Source organism: Gymnodraco acuticeps, unplaced genomic scaffold (assembly GCF_902827175.1).
Source record: "Gymnodraco acuticeps unplaced genomic scaffold, fGymAcu1.1, whole genome shotgun sequence".
In the NCBI taxonomy this organism is placed as follows: Eukaryota; Metazoa; Chordata; class Actinopteri; order Perciformes; family Bathydraconidae; genus Gymnodraco; species Gymnodraco acuticeps.
Window position 1 is genome coordinate 251,687 of NW_022991046.1, and position 17,357 is coordinate 269,043.

The 17,357-nt window shown below is 40.1% G+C and overlaps 1 protein-coding gene across 3 annotated transcripts in view; it reads left to right on the plus strand.

Moving 5' to 3' along the window:
• LOC117559854 (transcription factor SOX-13-like) overlaps positions 1–17,357 on the plus strand; it is a 42,313-nt gene that overhangs the window by 13,185 nt on the left and 11,771 nt on the right. The window contains exons 4-10 of one of the 3 annotated variants that reach the window (XM_034236560.1): positions 1,717–1,803; positions 4,683–4,855; positions 6,156–6,236; positions 6,348–6,459; positions 13,225–13,301; positions 14,235–14,391; positions 16,627–16,745. In XM_034236560.1, coding sequence (XP_034092451.1) covers positions 1,717–1,803; positions 4,683–4,855; positions 6,156–6,236; positions 6,348–6,459; positions 13,225–13,301; positions 14,235–14,391; positions 16,627–16,745 — 806 coding nt within the window. Of the gene's footprint in view, positions 1–1,716; positions 1,804–4,682; positions 4,856–6,155; positions 6,237–6,344; positions 6,460–13,224; positions 13,302–14,234; positions 14,392–16,626; positions 16,746–17,357 lie in introns of all 3 variants that reach the window. The other 2 variants (XM_034236562.1, XM_034236561.1) reach the window with 2 other exon arrangements.

Here is a 17,357-nt window from a genome sequence, read left to right on the forward strand (position 1 = left end):
AGTGAAAAACTATTTTCTATCTTGCCTTATTAACTACTGATTTGTTATTTAAAATTAAAAGTTTTTTTAGATACCAAAGGGTTAATGGTTTAACGTCTTTGGTTCTGTTTTACGAATGGCTTGAATATGTTGATTAACTATCGAATGAATCTCAATGAAATTTGGTTCAGGCAGTCAAGGTCCTCGCATTGTAATTTATCTATCCTCAAGTGCAGCCGGCAGGTTGACATTATTGGTTTTGAGTGAAATATCATGGAAATTGAATGATCGGTGTGCAAAACCTGGATACATTTGAATTTGTTTATCCGCTAATTTTGCTTTTAGCCCCACATGACTAAATACCTACAAATATACAGCTGGACTTATGTTTAGCACATGTTAGCATTGTCATTAGGAGCATGTTAGCATGTAGACGTTAGCATTTAGCACTACTCACACAGGTCCTAGTGTGGCTGTAGTGCTAACTGTAGCCTTGCTGTAGTTGTGTTGCCTTCAAATGAAAGTGTTAATTTTATAGGAAGTTTTTTAAACGATTGGCTTGATGGTTGAGTCATGAGAACACTGCTGCTAGTCAACAAAATGTCGGCGTTCAGAAATCATGAAGGCTAATAGGTTAGCGAGCTAAGCCATTTCTGAAAATGTCAACAGTGTTTGTCACATCTCATAAAAAGTCAGATATTTAAGGACATTTCCACTTCATTAGTAAATAATATTACATTTAAATATAGGTTGAGGCTATCTCGTGAAATTTGGTGCAGTCAATCATTTCGGTGTAAAATCCTTTTTGGGTGCTTCCTCTGCAATGGAGTAGTAAAAAAGTTGGACATTTCCAATCTCTCCCACTTAGTGCCTTTAATATTGAGTATGCAGCACTGCAGTTATGTACAATGTGTTAAAACATGTTGTTTCTGCAGCACTCAGTAACGTGAGAGACTGACTTGTCTTCTGATCTCCACTTATTTCACCTCAACATGTATTCACCATTCACCTGAATTTAAAACATTGGTATCAGTACACCTCTACCATTTGTCTACAGACACACACACACACACACAACACACACACACACACACACACACACACACACACACACACACACACACACACACACACACCACACACACACACACACACACACACATACACACACACACGGAAAGTCTATACAATTCTTTTATAACCAACCACACTTTGACGACTCCATATCTTAAGTGCACTATATTCTGCTGCCATTCAACATTAAACAATGCAGTCTGCTGAAAATCGATGCGTAGATGCGACAGTTTGTCTAGCAAAGCGAGGGTGTTGTTTTGGTTCATGAATAGCTCTGGGAGGGGGATCAGGTTTTTATTTATTTAAGTTTCTACAGATTTTGTTCAATCCCTCACATGTGGAGTAAAATGCTCTCTGAGATGCTCCCGAAAGTCTCCGTGCCCTCGAGTCTTTTCACCAGCCCACACTCCTCGCCTTAAAATGTTCTTTAATTCTCTCCACTAGCTGACCTTGGATTGTTCTCTGTCTAAATATTGATCCACTCAAACACTCAAAGTTCTCCCAGAAGCACAAACAACCTCTGCCCTTCAGCACCTCAAAAGTCTTCCTCAATCAATGCCATTAGAAAGGCAGCAGAGAGGCTGAGAAAGTAGTTTGGTGATTTTTTTAGTTTTTTTGACAGAATGTATTTTTCTAGTGTAACCTGTTGTGTCCTGTTAACAGTAATGCCGACCATTGAGAAGCTGCTGAATGCTGACTGGAAGGAGAAACTTCTGGATAAAAGCTCAGTGGGAGCAGGACAACTGAAAGGTCAGTTTTCAAACGCCACTAGCGTTCCTCTATTTACAACATGTTCTACTATTGTCCAAATATCTATTTCCCGCTCCTCATATGCTTTGTTAACTGAATAACACCATGAAACACATTTTATAAGTTACCATGCGGTGTTCCTTGAAAAATAAGGATAAGTTGGGGTAAAATATGAAAATACGAGTCACATCTAGAGAGACAGACACTGGAGGATTTGACTAAGCAAATGATAGATGTTATCAATGGCTTTTAAACTGACACTCAGACAGACCGAGTTGTCATCGTGTAATTATCGCTGTCCATTTGCTGTGACCACACTTACCTCTAATGTGTGTTTGGTGCTGTTATCGCAGGATCTATTAATCTCTATTATTCCTCTCTGTTTTCTCGTTGCTTGTCGTTTTGGTTTGTGATAAAAAACATATTGGCATAAAATAAAGATATGTTCCTCTTGTTGGAATGATAATACATTACAGCAGGGGTGTCAAACTCAAGGCCGGGGGGCCAAATCCGGCCCACAACTTCATTTTATGTGGCCCCGCAAGAGCTTGCAAAAAATATAATACGTTTATTATACGGTTACATGCCACTTTACTGAAGCAGGTTGCCCATAAACTACATGTCCCACAATGCATCTCGTTTTGTGACATGCGCGAAGAGACTTGCAATTATTTGCCCTAGACTTCTGCTTTCAGACGTAGTTGGTAGTTAATTACTAAGTTATTATCCTATCCAATAATAATCCAATTCAGAGGCAATAATGTAATATAATACATTATTTTATATTTATATATTATATATATTTATCTATGTATATTTATATAGTTACAACCAGCCCTTTGAGTGCAACCATAATGCGAATGTGGCCTGCGATGAAATTGAGTTTGACCCCCCTGCTCTACAGTATGGACAAAGTTAAAACTGAAGGAAATATCTGCTCTTTTGTGTCTTAAAACGACAACCAAAACACAAAAGATTTGTGTCAGAAAAATTCATTTTCATGCTTTATGAATTCAAAAGGAGATGTTCACTCATCCAAATATGCCGGTTGCAGTTGTGTAGGAGAGTATAATAAATATAATAATCACGCACAATTCTCTGCATCCCAATGTATTGGTCATATTAACGATTAGCCCCGACTTACTTTAGAGTATTTTAATACTGCTGTAATACGCAAAGAACTGTATACATTGTGTTGTTGAGCGAGAGCAGTTTGCAGGATCTTATTTTCTCAATACATAGTGGAGGGAGGCGTGTGGTGCAGTGGTGTTCGGATCAGGGGAGCACAGGTTCAAACCCCACTGCAGTCAGCATGTCGTTGTGTCCCTGAGACACTTCCCCCCAAATTGCTCTTGTGGGGATTGCCCACAGTATTGAGTTTGTTAGTCGCTTTGGATAAAAGCGTCTAACAAGTGACATGTGATGTGATGTAATGTAATAGTTATGACCCTATTACGCTTTTTGGGGTTTTTCTCTTTTCTTTTGATTCAAGATTCAAGACTTTATTGTCATTTACACATTAGCTACAGTGTAGATATGGCAATGAAACACTGAAGTCACAGGCTCCTCCAACAGTGCAACATATATATATAGGACATAGAACAAATAAACAGATACAATATTGTGTTGTACAGGTTTCTTTGAATGTAAACGGTCTGCAAAGGCTAAAATCCCGGGGATTTTAGCCTTTGCAGACCGTTTACATTCAAAGAAACCTGTACCAGAAAAAAGGTTACAATATTACGATTTATTGAAACTAAATCCAATCAGAGACCCGCAAATACCTTTACAAAACCAAATACCAATTACTGTATTTTATGTTTATTTTACACAATTAGGGACCCAAGGCCGCTTTACATGGTGAACGAACAAAAAGTAAAAAAATCAAATAAATAGCAGAAATTATACTGTCTTTGTCTTTTTAACCCGTTTTATTGTGCCCCTCTCATGAAACTGGCCCCCCCATTAAATTGGTCTAGAACCGCCACTGCCAAGTGTCCTTCCTAAATTTGATAAAGAGTACTCCAGCTCATACATCTCCATGTCACCTAAGTCACATGTTCTACTCATGTCCAAAGTTAATCCATTTTTGGCAGGGCTGTTTTGGCACTACGTCTAAAATATTTAAGATACAAATAAAAATGTGCCCCTTTTATTGCAGTATGTGGTGGCCCCCAAGACTGTACCTCAAATCAGTTAGCCACTTTAGCATTTACATCATTGTTAGCTAGAAGGCTACTTCAGTCATACAACTCACGTGCGTCTTTAACATTTAAAGAAGTAGAGTTTATTAGAAGCAGCATATAGTTTGGCCACTAGGCTCGGGCCTCATCACTCCATAGATATACATAGCACGATGAGCGATGATTAAATAACTAACCCCCCGAGCCTACAGGTGGAAGCTGGGGTGGTGGGGGGGCAGGCAAGCAGCAGCGACGTGGAAGTAGCTGCAGCAATATCAGCAGCAAGCAAAGCATGGAGAGATATCTGGCAGGTTCAATAGAGCGGCATATTAAGGAGACTGTAGAATAGCAAGGGGTGTTATGTATGAATGCAGCATAAGTGCTCGAGTTGACTGCCTGAACTAGCTCGCAGGCTTCGCCCCATTTCTGCTCCGGTGGAAATCTGATGGAGCCCCATCCACCTCTCAATGTCTGCAGGATGTTATGAACTTCCTAACATTTGAAAAGATCAGGTACAAATTGAAAGGAAAGGAAATGGCAGCCCTTTATATCATATTTTAATTCATTGAACGTCCTACCCCCTGACTAAGTCTATATGTCCCCCCTCTAGTTATTCTTTTTTTTTCAAATGTAATAATTGTGTGTTTTTTGCTCTTTTTGGAGTCCAGCTGACCCTCTGACCTTTCTTTCCCCCAGGTACCCCCGAGGCTCTGGCAGAGAAGGAGCTCCAGTTGCTGATGATGATCAACCAGCTGAGCGGTCTGAGAGAGCAGCTCCTGGGAGCGCACTCTGAGCAGAGGAACATGGCCGCCCTGCTGCTGGAGAAACAGCAGCAGCAGATGGAGCTGGCTCGACAACAGCAGGAACAGGTGACAGTCACACAACTCCAGACATATAGGCTTCTGGAGGATCGAGTTTCAAAACAACAGCTAAAAGCCAAAAGTTCAAAACTGGGACTAAGATTCTAAAATGATTTTTCCAGGGTGTCCGCGGGGTCTTAAAAAGTATTAAAAGATGATAAATCAATTTAGCGAAAATGAAGGCTATTAAAAAGTATTAAAGGGTATTTTCCAAGGTATTACATTTTGTAGCTTGTTTTCAATAAGTATATAAATGGTCCAAAGAGGTTGTATTCTACAGTCTGCCTGAATGTAATCATTGTAGGTGTGTAGTGTGATTCTGTGTAGTTTATTTATGGAATCCCGTTGGGTTTGACGTCATCTGAACAGGACATCGCACGCTCACTGCTTGATAGCGCCAAGGTCCGTTTACGCCGGTTGCTAAGCAACATCGTTATGGGGAAATGCAAGTCTGCGTCCAAATGGTTGGAAGATAAGGAGGAAGGACAATCAATACTGTATATAGTCAATGTGAGGTAAAGTGTGTCGCCAAGGTAACCGGTTAGAACTCCAAGTGGCGATGAGGTCTAAAAATGTACGGAAAGGGTCTTAAAAAAGATCTTAAAAGGTTTTACATTTGACTTCAGGATTCCTGCATAGACCCTGTATTTAGTAAGTTTCTGTTGTCAAAAAGGTAAACACTGGGTCAACTTAGAATGCTAATGGCGTAAGATCAGTCAAAGCTTGTCAGATGAACAACATATGTAATGTAAGAAAAAGGACAATTTAAATAACTGTACATTTGTCAGATTTTTGGGGAAATTCTACTTTATTGCATCGTTTTATCACTTATCCAGTTCTTCGTTATGAATTGTATAGCAATGCATGTTCATTTCACATATTTTGTAATTATAGTGTCAATGTACAATGTATAAGATAATAATAATACGTTTTATTTCGAGGCGCCTTTCAGGACACCTAAGGTCGCCTTACAGTGCATTTAAAAGTTAAAACAGCTAAAATTACATTTGATATAATAATAATAATAGATTACATTTGGATAGCGCCTTTCAAGGGACCCAAGGTACATGATGAACAAACAAACAAGAAGGGCAACAAATAAAGTACAGATGAAATAAATAGCATTAGGAGTGGAAGCAGGGGGACTGTGATGGGTTAGGGGTCGAAGGATACAGGATACGATTCGTTCATTGCATTTGGTGGGTTGTCATTGGATCATGGTCCCCTCCACTTTTTGCAATTGTGTGTGTTTGCCACATACATACAGCACGTGATCTGTGTGATAATGACCATGTGTCTTGTGTCTCAGATTGCCAAGCAGCAGCAGCAGCTGATCCAGCAGCAGCACAAGATCAACCTTCTTCAGCAGCAGATCCAGGTCAGCCATCAGGCATGTTCACCTACCAGCAGCACAGATATGGGATGTTAAATTACAACCGTTTCAGACCAATGAGAGAAGTTATTTTCTGTAAGGTGTATCTGTTTTGCCTCGTCCCAGCAGGTGAACATGCCCTACGTGATGATCCCGGCTTTCCACCCCAACGCACAGTCCCTCCAGGTCTCCTCTGACCAACAGATGACTTTACCTCTGCAGCCAATCCCCTGCAAACCAGGTCAGTCTTTTGGGAGGGTTCAGTCTTGGGAAAAGTTGAGTTGGGACCAGAGATGGCAAAAGTACACACATCCTTTACTCAAGTAGAAGTACAGATACTCGTGTTTAAAAATACTCTGATAAAAGTAGAAGTACTGACTAAACTTCTTTACTCAAGTTAAAGTAAAGAGGCTTTGAAATGTACTTCAGTAAAAAGTACCCATAACTAGCAGCTGTTTTAAAGAGTACCTGACCTCCCTTTATATTAATAGAACAATAATGTCATTGTTAGCTAATGAATGTTTCCATGCTGAACAACGGCAACATGACAACGTTTCCATTGGTCCCTCTTCTTTAGAGAAGACCAGGAAATGATGGATACACGGATCGTGTTCAAATCAATAGGCACGCAATGACTCTAAAGAATAATGATCACGCCTCAAACACACATTCAGACTAAAGGAACCAGCTGTTTGGAAAATGAGAGAAGTAGAAAGTACAAGTATTTGAGTTCAACATGAGAGAAGTAGAAAGTACAGGTATTTGAGTTCAACATGTAAGAAGTAGAAAGTACAGGTATTTGGGTTCAACATGTAAGAAGTAGAAAGTACAGGTATTTGAGTTCAACATGAGAGAAGTAGAAAGTACAGGTATTTGAGTTCAACATGTAAGAAGTAGAAAGTACAGGTATTTGAGTTCAACATGAGAGAAGTAGAAAGTACAGGTATTTGTGTTCAACATGTAAGAAGTAGAAAGTACAGGTATTTGAGTTCAACATGTAAGAAGTAGAAAGTACAGGTATTTGAGTTCAACATGAGAGAAGTAGAAAGTACAGGTATTTGAGTTCAACATGTAAGAAGTAGAAAGTACAGGTATTTGAGTTCAACATGTAAGAAGTAGAAAGTACAGGTATTTGAGTTCAACATGTGAGAAGTAGAAAGTACAGGTATTTGGGTTCAACATGTAAGAAGTAGAAAGTACAGGTATTTGGGTTCAACATGTAAGAAGTAGAAAGTACAGGTATTTGAGTTCAACATGTAAGAAGTAGAAAGTACAGGTATTTGTGTTCAACATGTAAGAAGTAGAAAGTACAGGTATTTGAGTTCAACATGTAAGAAGTAGAAAGTACAGGTATTTGAGTTCAACATGAGAGAAGTAGAAAGTACAGGTATTTGTGTTCAACATGTAAGAAGTAGAAAGTACAGGTATTTGAGTTCAACATGTAAGAAGTAGAAAGTACAGGTATTTGAGTTCAACATGTAAGAAGTAGAAAGTACAGGTATTTGAGTTCAACATGTAAGAAGTAGAAAGTACAGGTATTTGTGTTCAACATGTAAGAAGTAGAAAGTTCAGGTATTTGTGTTCAACATGTAAGAAGTAGAAAGTACAGGTATTTGGGTTCAACATGTAAGAAGTAGAAAGTACAGGTATTTGTGTTCAACATGTAAGAAGTAGAAAGTACAGGTATTTGAGTTCAACATGTAAGAAGTAGAAAGTACAGGTATTAGTGTTCAACATGTGAGAAGTAGAAAGTACAGGTATTTGAGTTCAACATGTAAGAAGTAGAAAGTACAGGTATTTGTGTTCAACATGTAAGAAGTAGAAAGTACAGGTATTTGAGTTCAACATGTAAGAAGTAGAAAGTACAGGTATTAGTGTTCAACATGTGAGAAGTAGAAAGTACAGGTATTTGAGTTCAACATGTAAGAAGTAGAAAGTACAGGTATTTGAGTTCAACATGTAAGAAGTAGAAAGTACAGGTATTAGTGTTCAACATGTAAGAAGAAAGTACAGGTATTTGAGTTCAACATGTAAGAAGTAGAAAGTACAGGTATTAGTGTTCAACATGTAAGAAGTAGAAAGTACAGGTATTTGAGTTCAACATGTAAGAAGTAGAAAGTACAGGTATTAGTGTTCAACATGTGAGAAGTAGAAAGTACAGGTATTTGAGTTCAACATGTAAGAAGTAGAAAGTACAGGTATTAGTGTTCAACATGTGAGAAGTAGAAAGTACAGGTATTTGTGTTCAACATGTAAGAAGTAGAAAGTACAGGTATTTGAGTTCAACATGTAAGAAGTAGAAAGTACAGGTATTAGTGTTCAACATGTGAGAAGTAGAAAGTACAGGTATTTGTGTTCAACATGTAAGAAGTAGAAAGTACAGGTATTTGAGTTCAACATGTAAGAAGTAGAAAGTACAGGTATTAGTGTTCAACATGTAAGAAGTAGAAAGTACAGGTATTTGTGTTCAACATGTAAGAAGTAGAAAGTACAGGTATTTGGGTTCAACATGTAAGAAGTAGAAAGTACAGGTATTAGTGTTCAACATGTAAGAAGTAGAAAGTACAGGTATTTGAGTTCAACATGTAAGAAGTAGAAAGTACAGGTATTAGTGTTCAACATGTGAGAAGTAGAAAGTACAGGGTATTTGAGTTCAACATGTAAGAAGTAGAAAGTACAGGTATTTGTGTTCAACATGTAAGAAGTAGAAAGTACAGGTATTTGAGTTCAACATGTAAGAAGTAGAAAGTACAGGTATTAGTGTTCAACATGTAAGAAGTAGAAAGTACAGGTATTTGTGTTCAACATGTAAGAAGTAGAAAGTACAGGTATTTGAGTTCAACATGTAAGAAGTAGAAAGTACAGGTATTTGAGTTCAACATGTAAGAAGTAGAAAGTACAGGTATTTGTGTTCAACATGTAAGAAGTAGAAAGTACAGGTATTTGGGTTCAAAATGTAAGAAGTAGAAAGTACAGGTATTTGAGTTCAACATGTAAGAAGTAGAAAGTACAGGTATTTGGGTTCAAAATGTAAGAAGTCAAAGTAAAAAGTCGTCAGAAAAAATAAGTAGTGGAGTAAAGTACTGATACCAGAAAAATGTACTTAAGTACGTAACAAAGTATTTGTACTCCAGTACTTCCCACCTCTGGTTGGGACACACTGGGTGCCTGGAAAAATGTAATGTTTGTTAATGGCTCTTATCATTTGGTACTAGTTCTGGTACCATGCCAAAGTTCCTGAGGCCCAATTTCCCGAAACCCAAATGGTCTGAAAAACTGTCAGATACTGTTCTGAAACGTCCAACATCAGAAGACATTTCTTTTAAAAATAAATATGAACTACAAGATAACTATGTCTGAGTGTTGCCCTTCTGATTGAGTTTTACCTTTTCTATTTGGTTGAATTGTCTTTATAAAAATATTAATTAAGCATCATAAAACATATGTATTGCAATTCATAAAGGGCTTATTAATGTTATGTATTACATGTTATACATCAAAGGCTTCTCTCCAATAGTTCCTTGAACTTTGGGTTTCTTCATTTCCTTTTTTAAAGCTGTTCTTACAATTCGATTCAATTCAAATACCTTTTATTAGCATGACCATCATTACATGCAGTATTGCCAAAGCTCTGTACAATTGCAAGATCCAATTTGTCTTTATTATAGTTATTACACTCTCTGTTACGAGACAGAATGAACACTGCAAAGACTGGGCTTTTAACGCCTGAAACTTTGTGCCAAAAAGTCGCCAGCTCTGCAAGTTTCCATCTCGTCTTGCAAAGGGTCTTTTAAGAAACTTAAACGCACGTCAACTCAAGGTCTACTTTAAAGGAAATTGAAAGCCATCAGCTATAAATGTAGAACAATACGGTTGAAAGTAGCTTTCACACACTCTCAGTTAACAGCTTTGTGCAGCCGTTGTTTCTCCGTCTTAAAAGCTTCGCTCGAGGCTGACCTTCTCCAGTCTATATCTTTTCAAACCTAAAAGACACAAGGCCACTCTTTAAAAACAGTGTGTGTGTGTGTGTGTGTGTGTGTGTGTGTGTGTGTGTGTGTGTGTGTGTGTGTGTGTGTGTGTGTGTGTGTGTGGTGTGTGTGTGTGTGTGTGTGTGTGTGTGTGTGTGTGTGTGTGTGTGTGTGTGTGTGTGTGTGGTGTGTGTGTGTGTGTGGTGTGTGTGTGTGTGTGTGTGTGTGTGTGTGTGTGTGTGTGTGTGTGTGTGTGTGTGTGTGTGTGTGTGTGTGTGTGTGTGTGTGTGTGTGTGTGTGTGTGTGTGTGTGTGTGTGTGTGTGTGTGTGTGTGTGTGTGTGTGTGTGTGTGTGTGTGGTGTGTGTGTGCTGTTCACAAGTCTTTTTTTTGCAAGTCTCAAGTCTTTGGTCACGAGTCCAAGTAAAGTCTCAAGTCTTTGTGGGGTGAGACTTGATCAAGTCTCAGGTCTTTGGTCACGAGTCCAAGTCAAGTCTCAAGTCTCTAAAAAATAAAAGTCTCATGTCTCTTCTGGTTGTAATAAGCCTTCTATTGTCTGCTGCTATCCAGTCTGTTAAGAATACTGCACAGCTATATCTAAGAAATGCAAAGCATTTACTGTATTATTATCACTCCTATATCTATTAGCATACAGTATCAGTACTGATTAGTTGTTTGTTATATGATCACTTTAAACAGGCTATTGCAAAGCAATATGAGGACAAACATCACACTTTAGCTAAATGCAAACAACTTATAAGCAAAACACTTCAGAATCAGAAATCAGTATCACAAATACTTTATTAATCCCCCGCAGGGAAACTGTGTTAAAAGTACTTCAAAGTAAACATTTGTTCTGTGCCATTTGCAACTAAAAAACTATTGCTGCAATATTATCTGAAATCTACTGAACTGGTGATATTAAAACATGACCTGTTCCAAAAGAGATATCTACCATTAACACCATTTACCAGCCAGATGCTGGTAAATCATGCAAGTGGCTGGTACTGTATGTTGCACGCACCAGCCACAAATAACAATGGCAATCTATTGAGTGGCTGGTAACATTTCAACATTCACTAGGCTAGCCATTTGGCCAGTGGACAAAAATGTTAAAATTTGACCTCTGCAACCGTATTGTTTAATTACACTGGGTCTCTAATGACATATTTTAAGTCTACTATAAATAAACATATTCCTCTATCCTCTCACTCAAACCCAGTGTAATGGTAACCTGATAAACCTGTAACATTAACGTTACGTGGTCAACAATAAACCTGTAACCTGCCTATAAACCGACAGATGTATTTATGTATGTAACTATGTATTTTTCTACGTTTAACGTTAGCCAGTAGATGGTGGCAGCGGAACGTAATGATTAACGTTACCGACCTTTTTTACGTCATGTCAAGAGTTGGATGTCAACGCCACTCAACGCAAACAAGTGTGACAAGCAAACATTCACTCATCTTTTCAAATATTCAGTTACAAAGCTAGTAGCAAGCTAAGTTAACATTACATAGCTGATGCTGAGCTAAACATGTTTGCTAACCGTCCATATGCGTTAATGTGACTGACCTCTCCGGGTGAGTTTTCAAGTGCCTGATGACATTTGACGTTGTTGCACCAGCATCCTTGATTTTAATATTGCAGACTTTGCAGTGTGCGCTCCTTTTGTTGGTGCCGCCGGCGTTTTGTTCGAAGTGTTTATAGTTGAACCTAATTACAAGCGGTACAGCTGCAGGTGTGCCGCCGGTCGCCATGGTGTTACCATAATGTTAATGTTAAAGGTGGGGTAGGTAAGTTTGAGAAACCGGCTCGAGATACACTTGTTGTTATATTCCATGGAATGCTCTTAACATCCCGATCGCCGGCCCGGCTAAAATAACTGGATGGCCTACCTGCCTGTCAGCCGTCCATCGGGGCACAAACTTATCTCGTGCCCTCATTGGTCATGTGCGCGTTCGTGTGTGTTGGAGGGGGGGCTCTGTGAGGAAGTGGCAGATTTTCTCCGGTTGTGTATTTTCTAATTCTAGCGATCTCGAGCCGGTTTCTCAAATGTACCTACCCCACCTTTAATACGCCAAAAATAGAAAACACAATGATTGTTCACGAGTCCCAAAACACGAGTCCAAGTCGAGTCCGAAGTCTTTTGAGCAAGAGTCCAAGTCAAGTCTGAAGTCTCTGTGTGTGCGACTTAAGTGCGACTCGAGTCCGAGTCACAGACTCGTGTGTGTGTGTGTGTGTGTGTGTGTGTGTGTGTGTGTGTGTGTGTGTGTGTGTGTGTGTGTGTGTGTGTGTGTGTGTGTGTGTGTGTGTGTGTGTGTGTGTGTGTGTGTGTGTGTGTGTGTGTGTGTGTGTGTGTGTGTGTGTCAAAATGTTCACACACACCTTAGGATAGGGTTAGGGTTAAGGACACCACTAAAACATGATCTACTCCAGTAGGGACTTCATGTTTTTTAAAGAAATCATGTTCCATTGAACAAATGAACCCAAAACAACCCTCATCCTTAAGTACCAGTCATGAGTCGATGCATGTCCCTTACACATTTCCTTTCTTCTTTTAAATGTGCCTTGTTATTATGATGTTCATAAGGTCAAAGTATATTAAGTTTAAAGGGATAGAGAAAAAGCTAGACAGCATATAGCGAGTGCAGGAGAATAACAGACAGTTAGCTTTAGGATCAAAGAGCGGCCATCATCATTCCTGCCTCTTTAGTTGCCGTGTTACCGGAAGCGGCATTCATATTTTCAATAACAAACTCGCCTATCATTACGAAAAAGTAGATTACGCTATTCAAAATAAATGGAATAGTTAGTTATTAGTATTGAACAACTAATAATCTAAATGAAAATACATGAAAATAATTATTTATCCGTCCGTTTTTATCAGTTATTATTAGTTTTACAATCACTTACCGTTAGCTAGCAAGTGCTAACAGACACCACACTTTGATACAAATCTTCAATCGTATCAGAGTAACCTCACAGCTGTTGGAGTGTTCTTGTTTTTCATACATCACTTTTTGACCTCCTCCAGCAGTGGACTATCCCATGCAGCTGCTGCCAAACCCTCACGCCCCCCCCACCAAGAGGAGCAGTGGTTCCTTCCGACAGGTACAGTGTTGTGTGTCGGCCTTTTGAATGTTCATCACAATGGAACAGACTCATCATTTGTGACTAGTTAATCTATTACCAATATAATCTAAGTATGCAAACGACTCATGCTTTTTTTTTTAGCATTAAGCATTTCACGACCACCTTGTAAACAAACTATACACTGCACAGTTTTGTTAATTGTTGAATTACGCATTTTGGTTGCATTGATTTGATTGGAGGGCGACGGGCATTGCTAATTCAAACAAGACAACCAATCAAAATCAACAGCATGAAAGTATTATTCTACATATCACTAATATTTTCAGTATGTAGATAGGTGTGTGTGTGTGTGTGTGTGTGTGTGTGTGTGTGTGTGTGTGTGTGTGTGTGTGTGTGTGTGTGTGTTGTGTGTGTGTGTGTGTGTGTGTGTGTGTGTGTGTGTGTGTGTGTGTGTGTGTGTGTGTGTGTGTGTGTGTGTGGTGTGTGTGGTGTGTGTGTGTGTGTGTGTGTGTGTGTGTGTGTGTGTGTGTGTGTGTGTGTGTGTGTGTGTGTGTGTGTGTGTGTGTGTTAAAGAAAGTACTTCCCTTTTCTGGTATGTGTGAGGCTGAAAAAAGCTTTCCGAACGCACCGCACCCTTTGTTCAAATGTGTGTGGTATAGGTGTGTGTGTGTGTGTGAACTGTATTTGCACGGCTGGTTCTCAAGCAGAGATAGACCAACAGCGCTTAGATAAACAAAAGGATGATGTGAGTGTGAAGACAAAAGAGCAGGAGATTCTACAAAGGTGTGACCGATGTGCTCCGACCTGCAAAACCGTAATACGTGCACACCCTTGCCCTTTGCAGTTGCCTCTGAATGTGTGTGTGTGGCCCAACCCCTGCTCATCTGCTTTGTGTGTGTGTGTGTGTGTGTGTGTGTGTGTGTGTGTGTGTGTGTGTGTGTGTGTGTGCAGGAAGCCAGTCAGCCCTTGAACCTGACCTCCAAGCCCAAGGGTCATGATCTGGGGAAAACCCAGAGTCCACTGGGTCTGGAGCTGGGGCTGCATGGAGCGTACCGGCACCGAGACGTCCAGAGAGAAACGACCAGAAGCCCCCAACGAACCACACTCAGTGAGTTGAACTCTGGAAGAAGTACTCAGGTCTTGTACTTGAGGAAAAGTAGAAGTACTCAGGTCTTGTACTTGAGTAAAAGTAGAAGTACTCAGATCTTGTACTTGAGGAAAAGTAGAAGTACTCAGGTCTTGTACTTGAGTAAAAGTAGAAGTACTCAGGTCTTGTACTTGAGTAAAAGTAGAAGTACTCAGATATTGTACTTGAGGAAAAGTAGAAGTACTCAGATATTGTACTTGAGGAAAAGTAGAAGTACTCAGATCTTGTACTTGAGTAAAAGTAGAAGTACCAGAGTGTAGGAATACTCTGTCACAGAAAAAGTCCTACATTCAAAATGTTACTCAAGTAAAAGTAGAAAAGTATTCTCATCTAAATATAGTGAAAGTAGCGACAGTAAAAGTAGTCATTGTGCAGATTGGTCCATTTCAGAATAATATATATGATATGTTTTATAATGATTGATCATGAAAGTGTTCTCAAAGCTGGTAAAGGTGCAGCTAGTCTGAATGACTTTGTAGACTGCAGGGTAGCTGGTGGATTTACTCCAGGTGGAACTAAAGTCTGATTTAACACTTGGTTAGATTTCACATCATTCATCCACATCTGTGAAGCAACTGAAGGTATTCAATACATGTAGTGGCTCACACACACTAACCTCCTCAACGACCTTTCATACAAACATGCAGCCCATAGGCTTCATTGGAAAAAGCGGAAAACCCCAGAAATAAACTACGAAAAATAATAAAATGTTACAAAATTCTACAAACACAAGTCAATAGATAAGTGTTAAATAAAAAGAATACAAGTACAGCATCACTCCAAATAGAAAGGGCCTTATGTTTCTTTTAAAAATACAAAGCCATCTTGCCTTTCTAATACCCAGAGGTGGTGAGTTCCACAGTTCACGGAGCAAAACAAGAGAAGACACTCACTGACGCCGTTATGGGACGCATCAGGAACATTTAAAGGAAAAGCAGTGGAGGACCTTATTGATCTGGCTGCAACATGAACGTATGTTTGGTGAAGCAAGGTCATTCAAGGCTTTCAAAACCAAATGAGAAAATAAATGCAGTGCTTGAGACACCCTCTGTGTTTCTGGTTTGTCACAGTAACAGGGTCTCCTTCATGCTGATACCATTATTATAGAACAACTAGTACGTGGTATGCTAAGGGGGCGGGACATCTCTAAGCGGTTGACCAATCACAACCAAGCTGGCCAGCTAACCAATCAGAGCAGACTGGGCTCTGGTTTCAGACAGAGGGTGAAAGGAGGTTCTGCAGCACAGGCAGTATGAGAGCTTTTTGGACATTAAAGCATGGAGACATGTCATGGCCCCCTTTTAATGAGCGCTATCAACCACATCGGCAGTTCAATCAGGAGAGACGGTTTTTATGTAAAGATACATATTTATTGCAAAGATACACAAATGAATGTAATGGTGATTTTGGCGATTAGGCCCCGTTGTGCAGGAAGTATCATTCGGGAGGGGAGAACCGATCCGATGAAACCCCCCGGGGTCTAGACACTGGTGGTGGTGAATGGATAGTGGGGGTCGGTCTGAAGGGGAGGGGCTTAGCTTTACCCTGGATTCAGAGGGACAGGAGGAGAAAAGGGGGGGAGGAGGGTTGCGTAGAGTCGCCTGAAATGACAGCTGTCGGAGGGGAGAGCAGACTTAAAAGGTTTGGCAGAGCACTATGATAGGCTCTTGGGAATAGAGCGAAGTGATTGGTTAAGCTGGAGAGTGACGCCCCCGATCACTTATTGAGAGGAGAGAGAGTAGTAAATGGAGAGTGAAGACGGTCGAACTTACGCTGAGCTTCATTAGTTCACCTCCTAGCAGGATGTATATACTGAGGAAACAGAGGCTGTACGTGAATACATAATTTACGACTAGTATTACAAATGTAATCTAAGTTTGCAAATTACTCATCATTTTTTCAATTGGGCAATAAAGCTAGCCACCTTGTAAACAAACTATAAGCTGCACATTTATGTTAAGCCCTATTCTGATTTCAGTTAGACGGAAAAAAGTTGGATTTCGAGCACTAAAAGGCATTTTGGTTGCATTGATCTGATTAGCAGACGACGGGCAAATTCAAACAAGAAAACCAATCAATCAAAAGCCAAAAGAAGTGCAGATTGAAATCAACAGCATTGAAGCATTATTCTACACAAACATATATTCTTCATGTATGTTTTTATGTTCTTCCATTGACCTGTGTTATTGTTGTTAGGTTTCCTTGGAGACGGAGACGTTGTCACCCAGGCGATCCACGACGCCCAGCAGCTCCTGAGAGGCCACGGCAGCCGAGAGAGGGACATGGAGAGAGAGAGGGATGTGGGAGCCAAGATGGTGAGCTGATTTAAAGATGATCATATTGCTTCGACTGAGAACAAATCCCATACTGTGTGTTTCTCAATCTCGAGTAAGGATGCTCCAGAGCCACTATTTCAAGCATACTACGTCATCGAGTGCCGCCGAAGGACTGTTCCAATGTCCAGCATACTTTGAATTCTACCGGGTGTTTCTCAATCTCGAGTACGCTTGCTAGGTAGCACATGTCTTCTGAGCGTCTTGCTTCAGAAGCGAGGCAAGAATACTTCCTGGAAAACGAAGAGTGGAACAGGCGAGCAAGTGTGCAGGTGTGCGTCATATGAGAGGCCCCGCCTTACATTTTCCGCCACAGATTTGGGGAAATTGGTCCGTGCGCAAAGCATTGTGGGGATTTTAAGACCGCGGAGTCTACTCATGTGCAGCCTCGAAATTTCTCCAAAGGAAGTACGCCGGGCTCGGTAGAATTCCAAGTATGCTGGACATTGGAACAGTCCTTCGGCGGCACTCGATGACGCAGTATGCTTGAAATAGTGGCTCTGGAGCAGCTTTACTCGACATTGAGAAACACCCACCGAGCCCGGCGTGCTTCGTTTGGAGAAACGTCGAGGCTGCACATGTGTAGACTCTGTG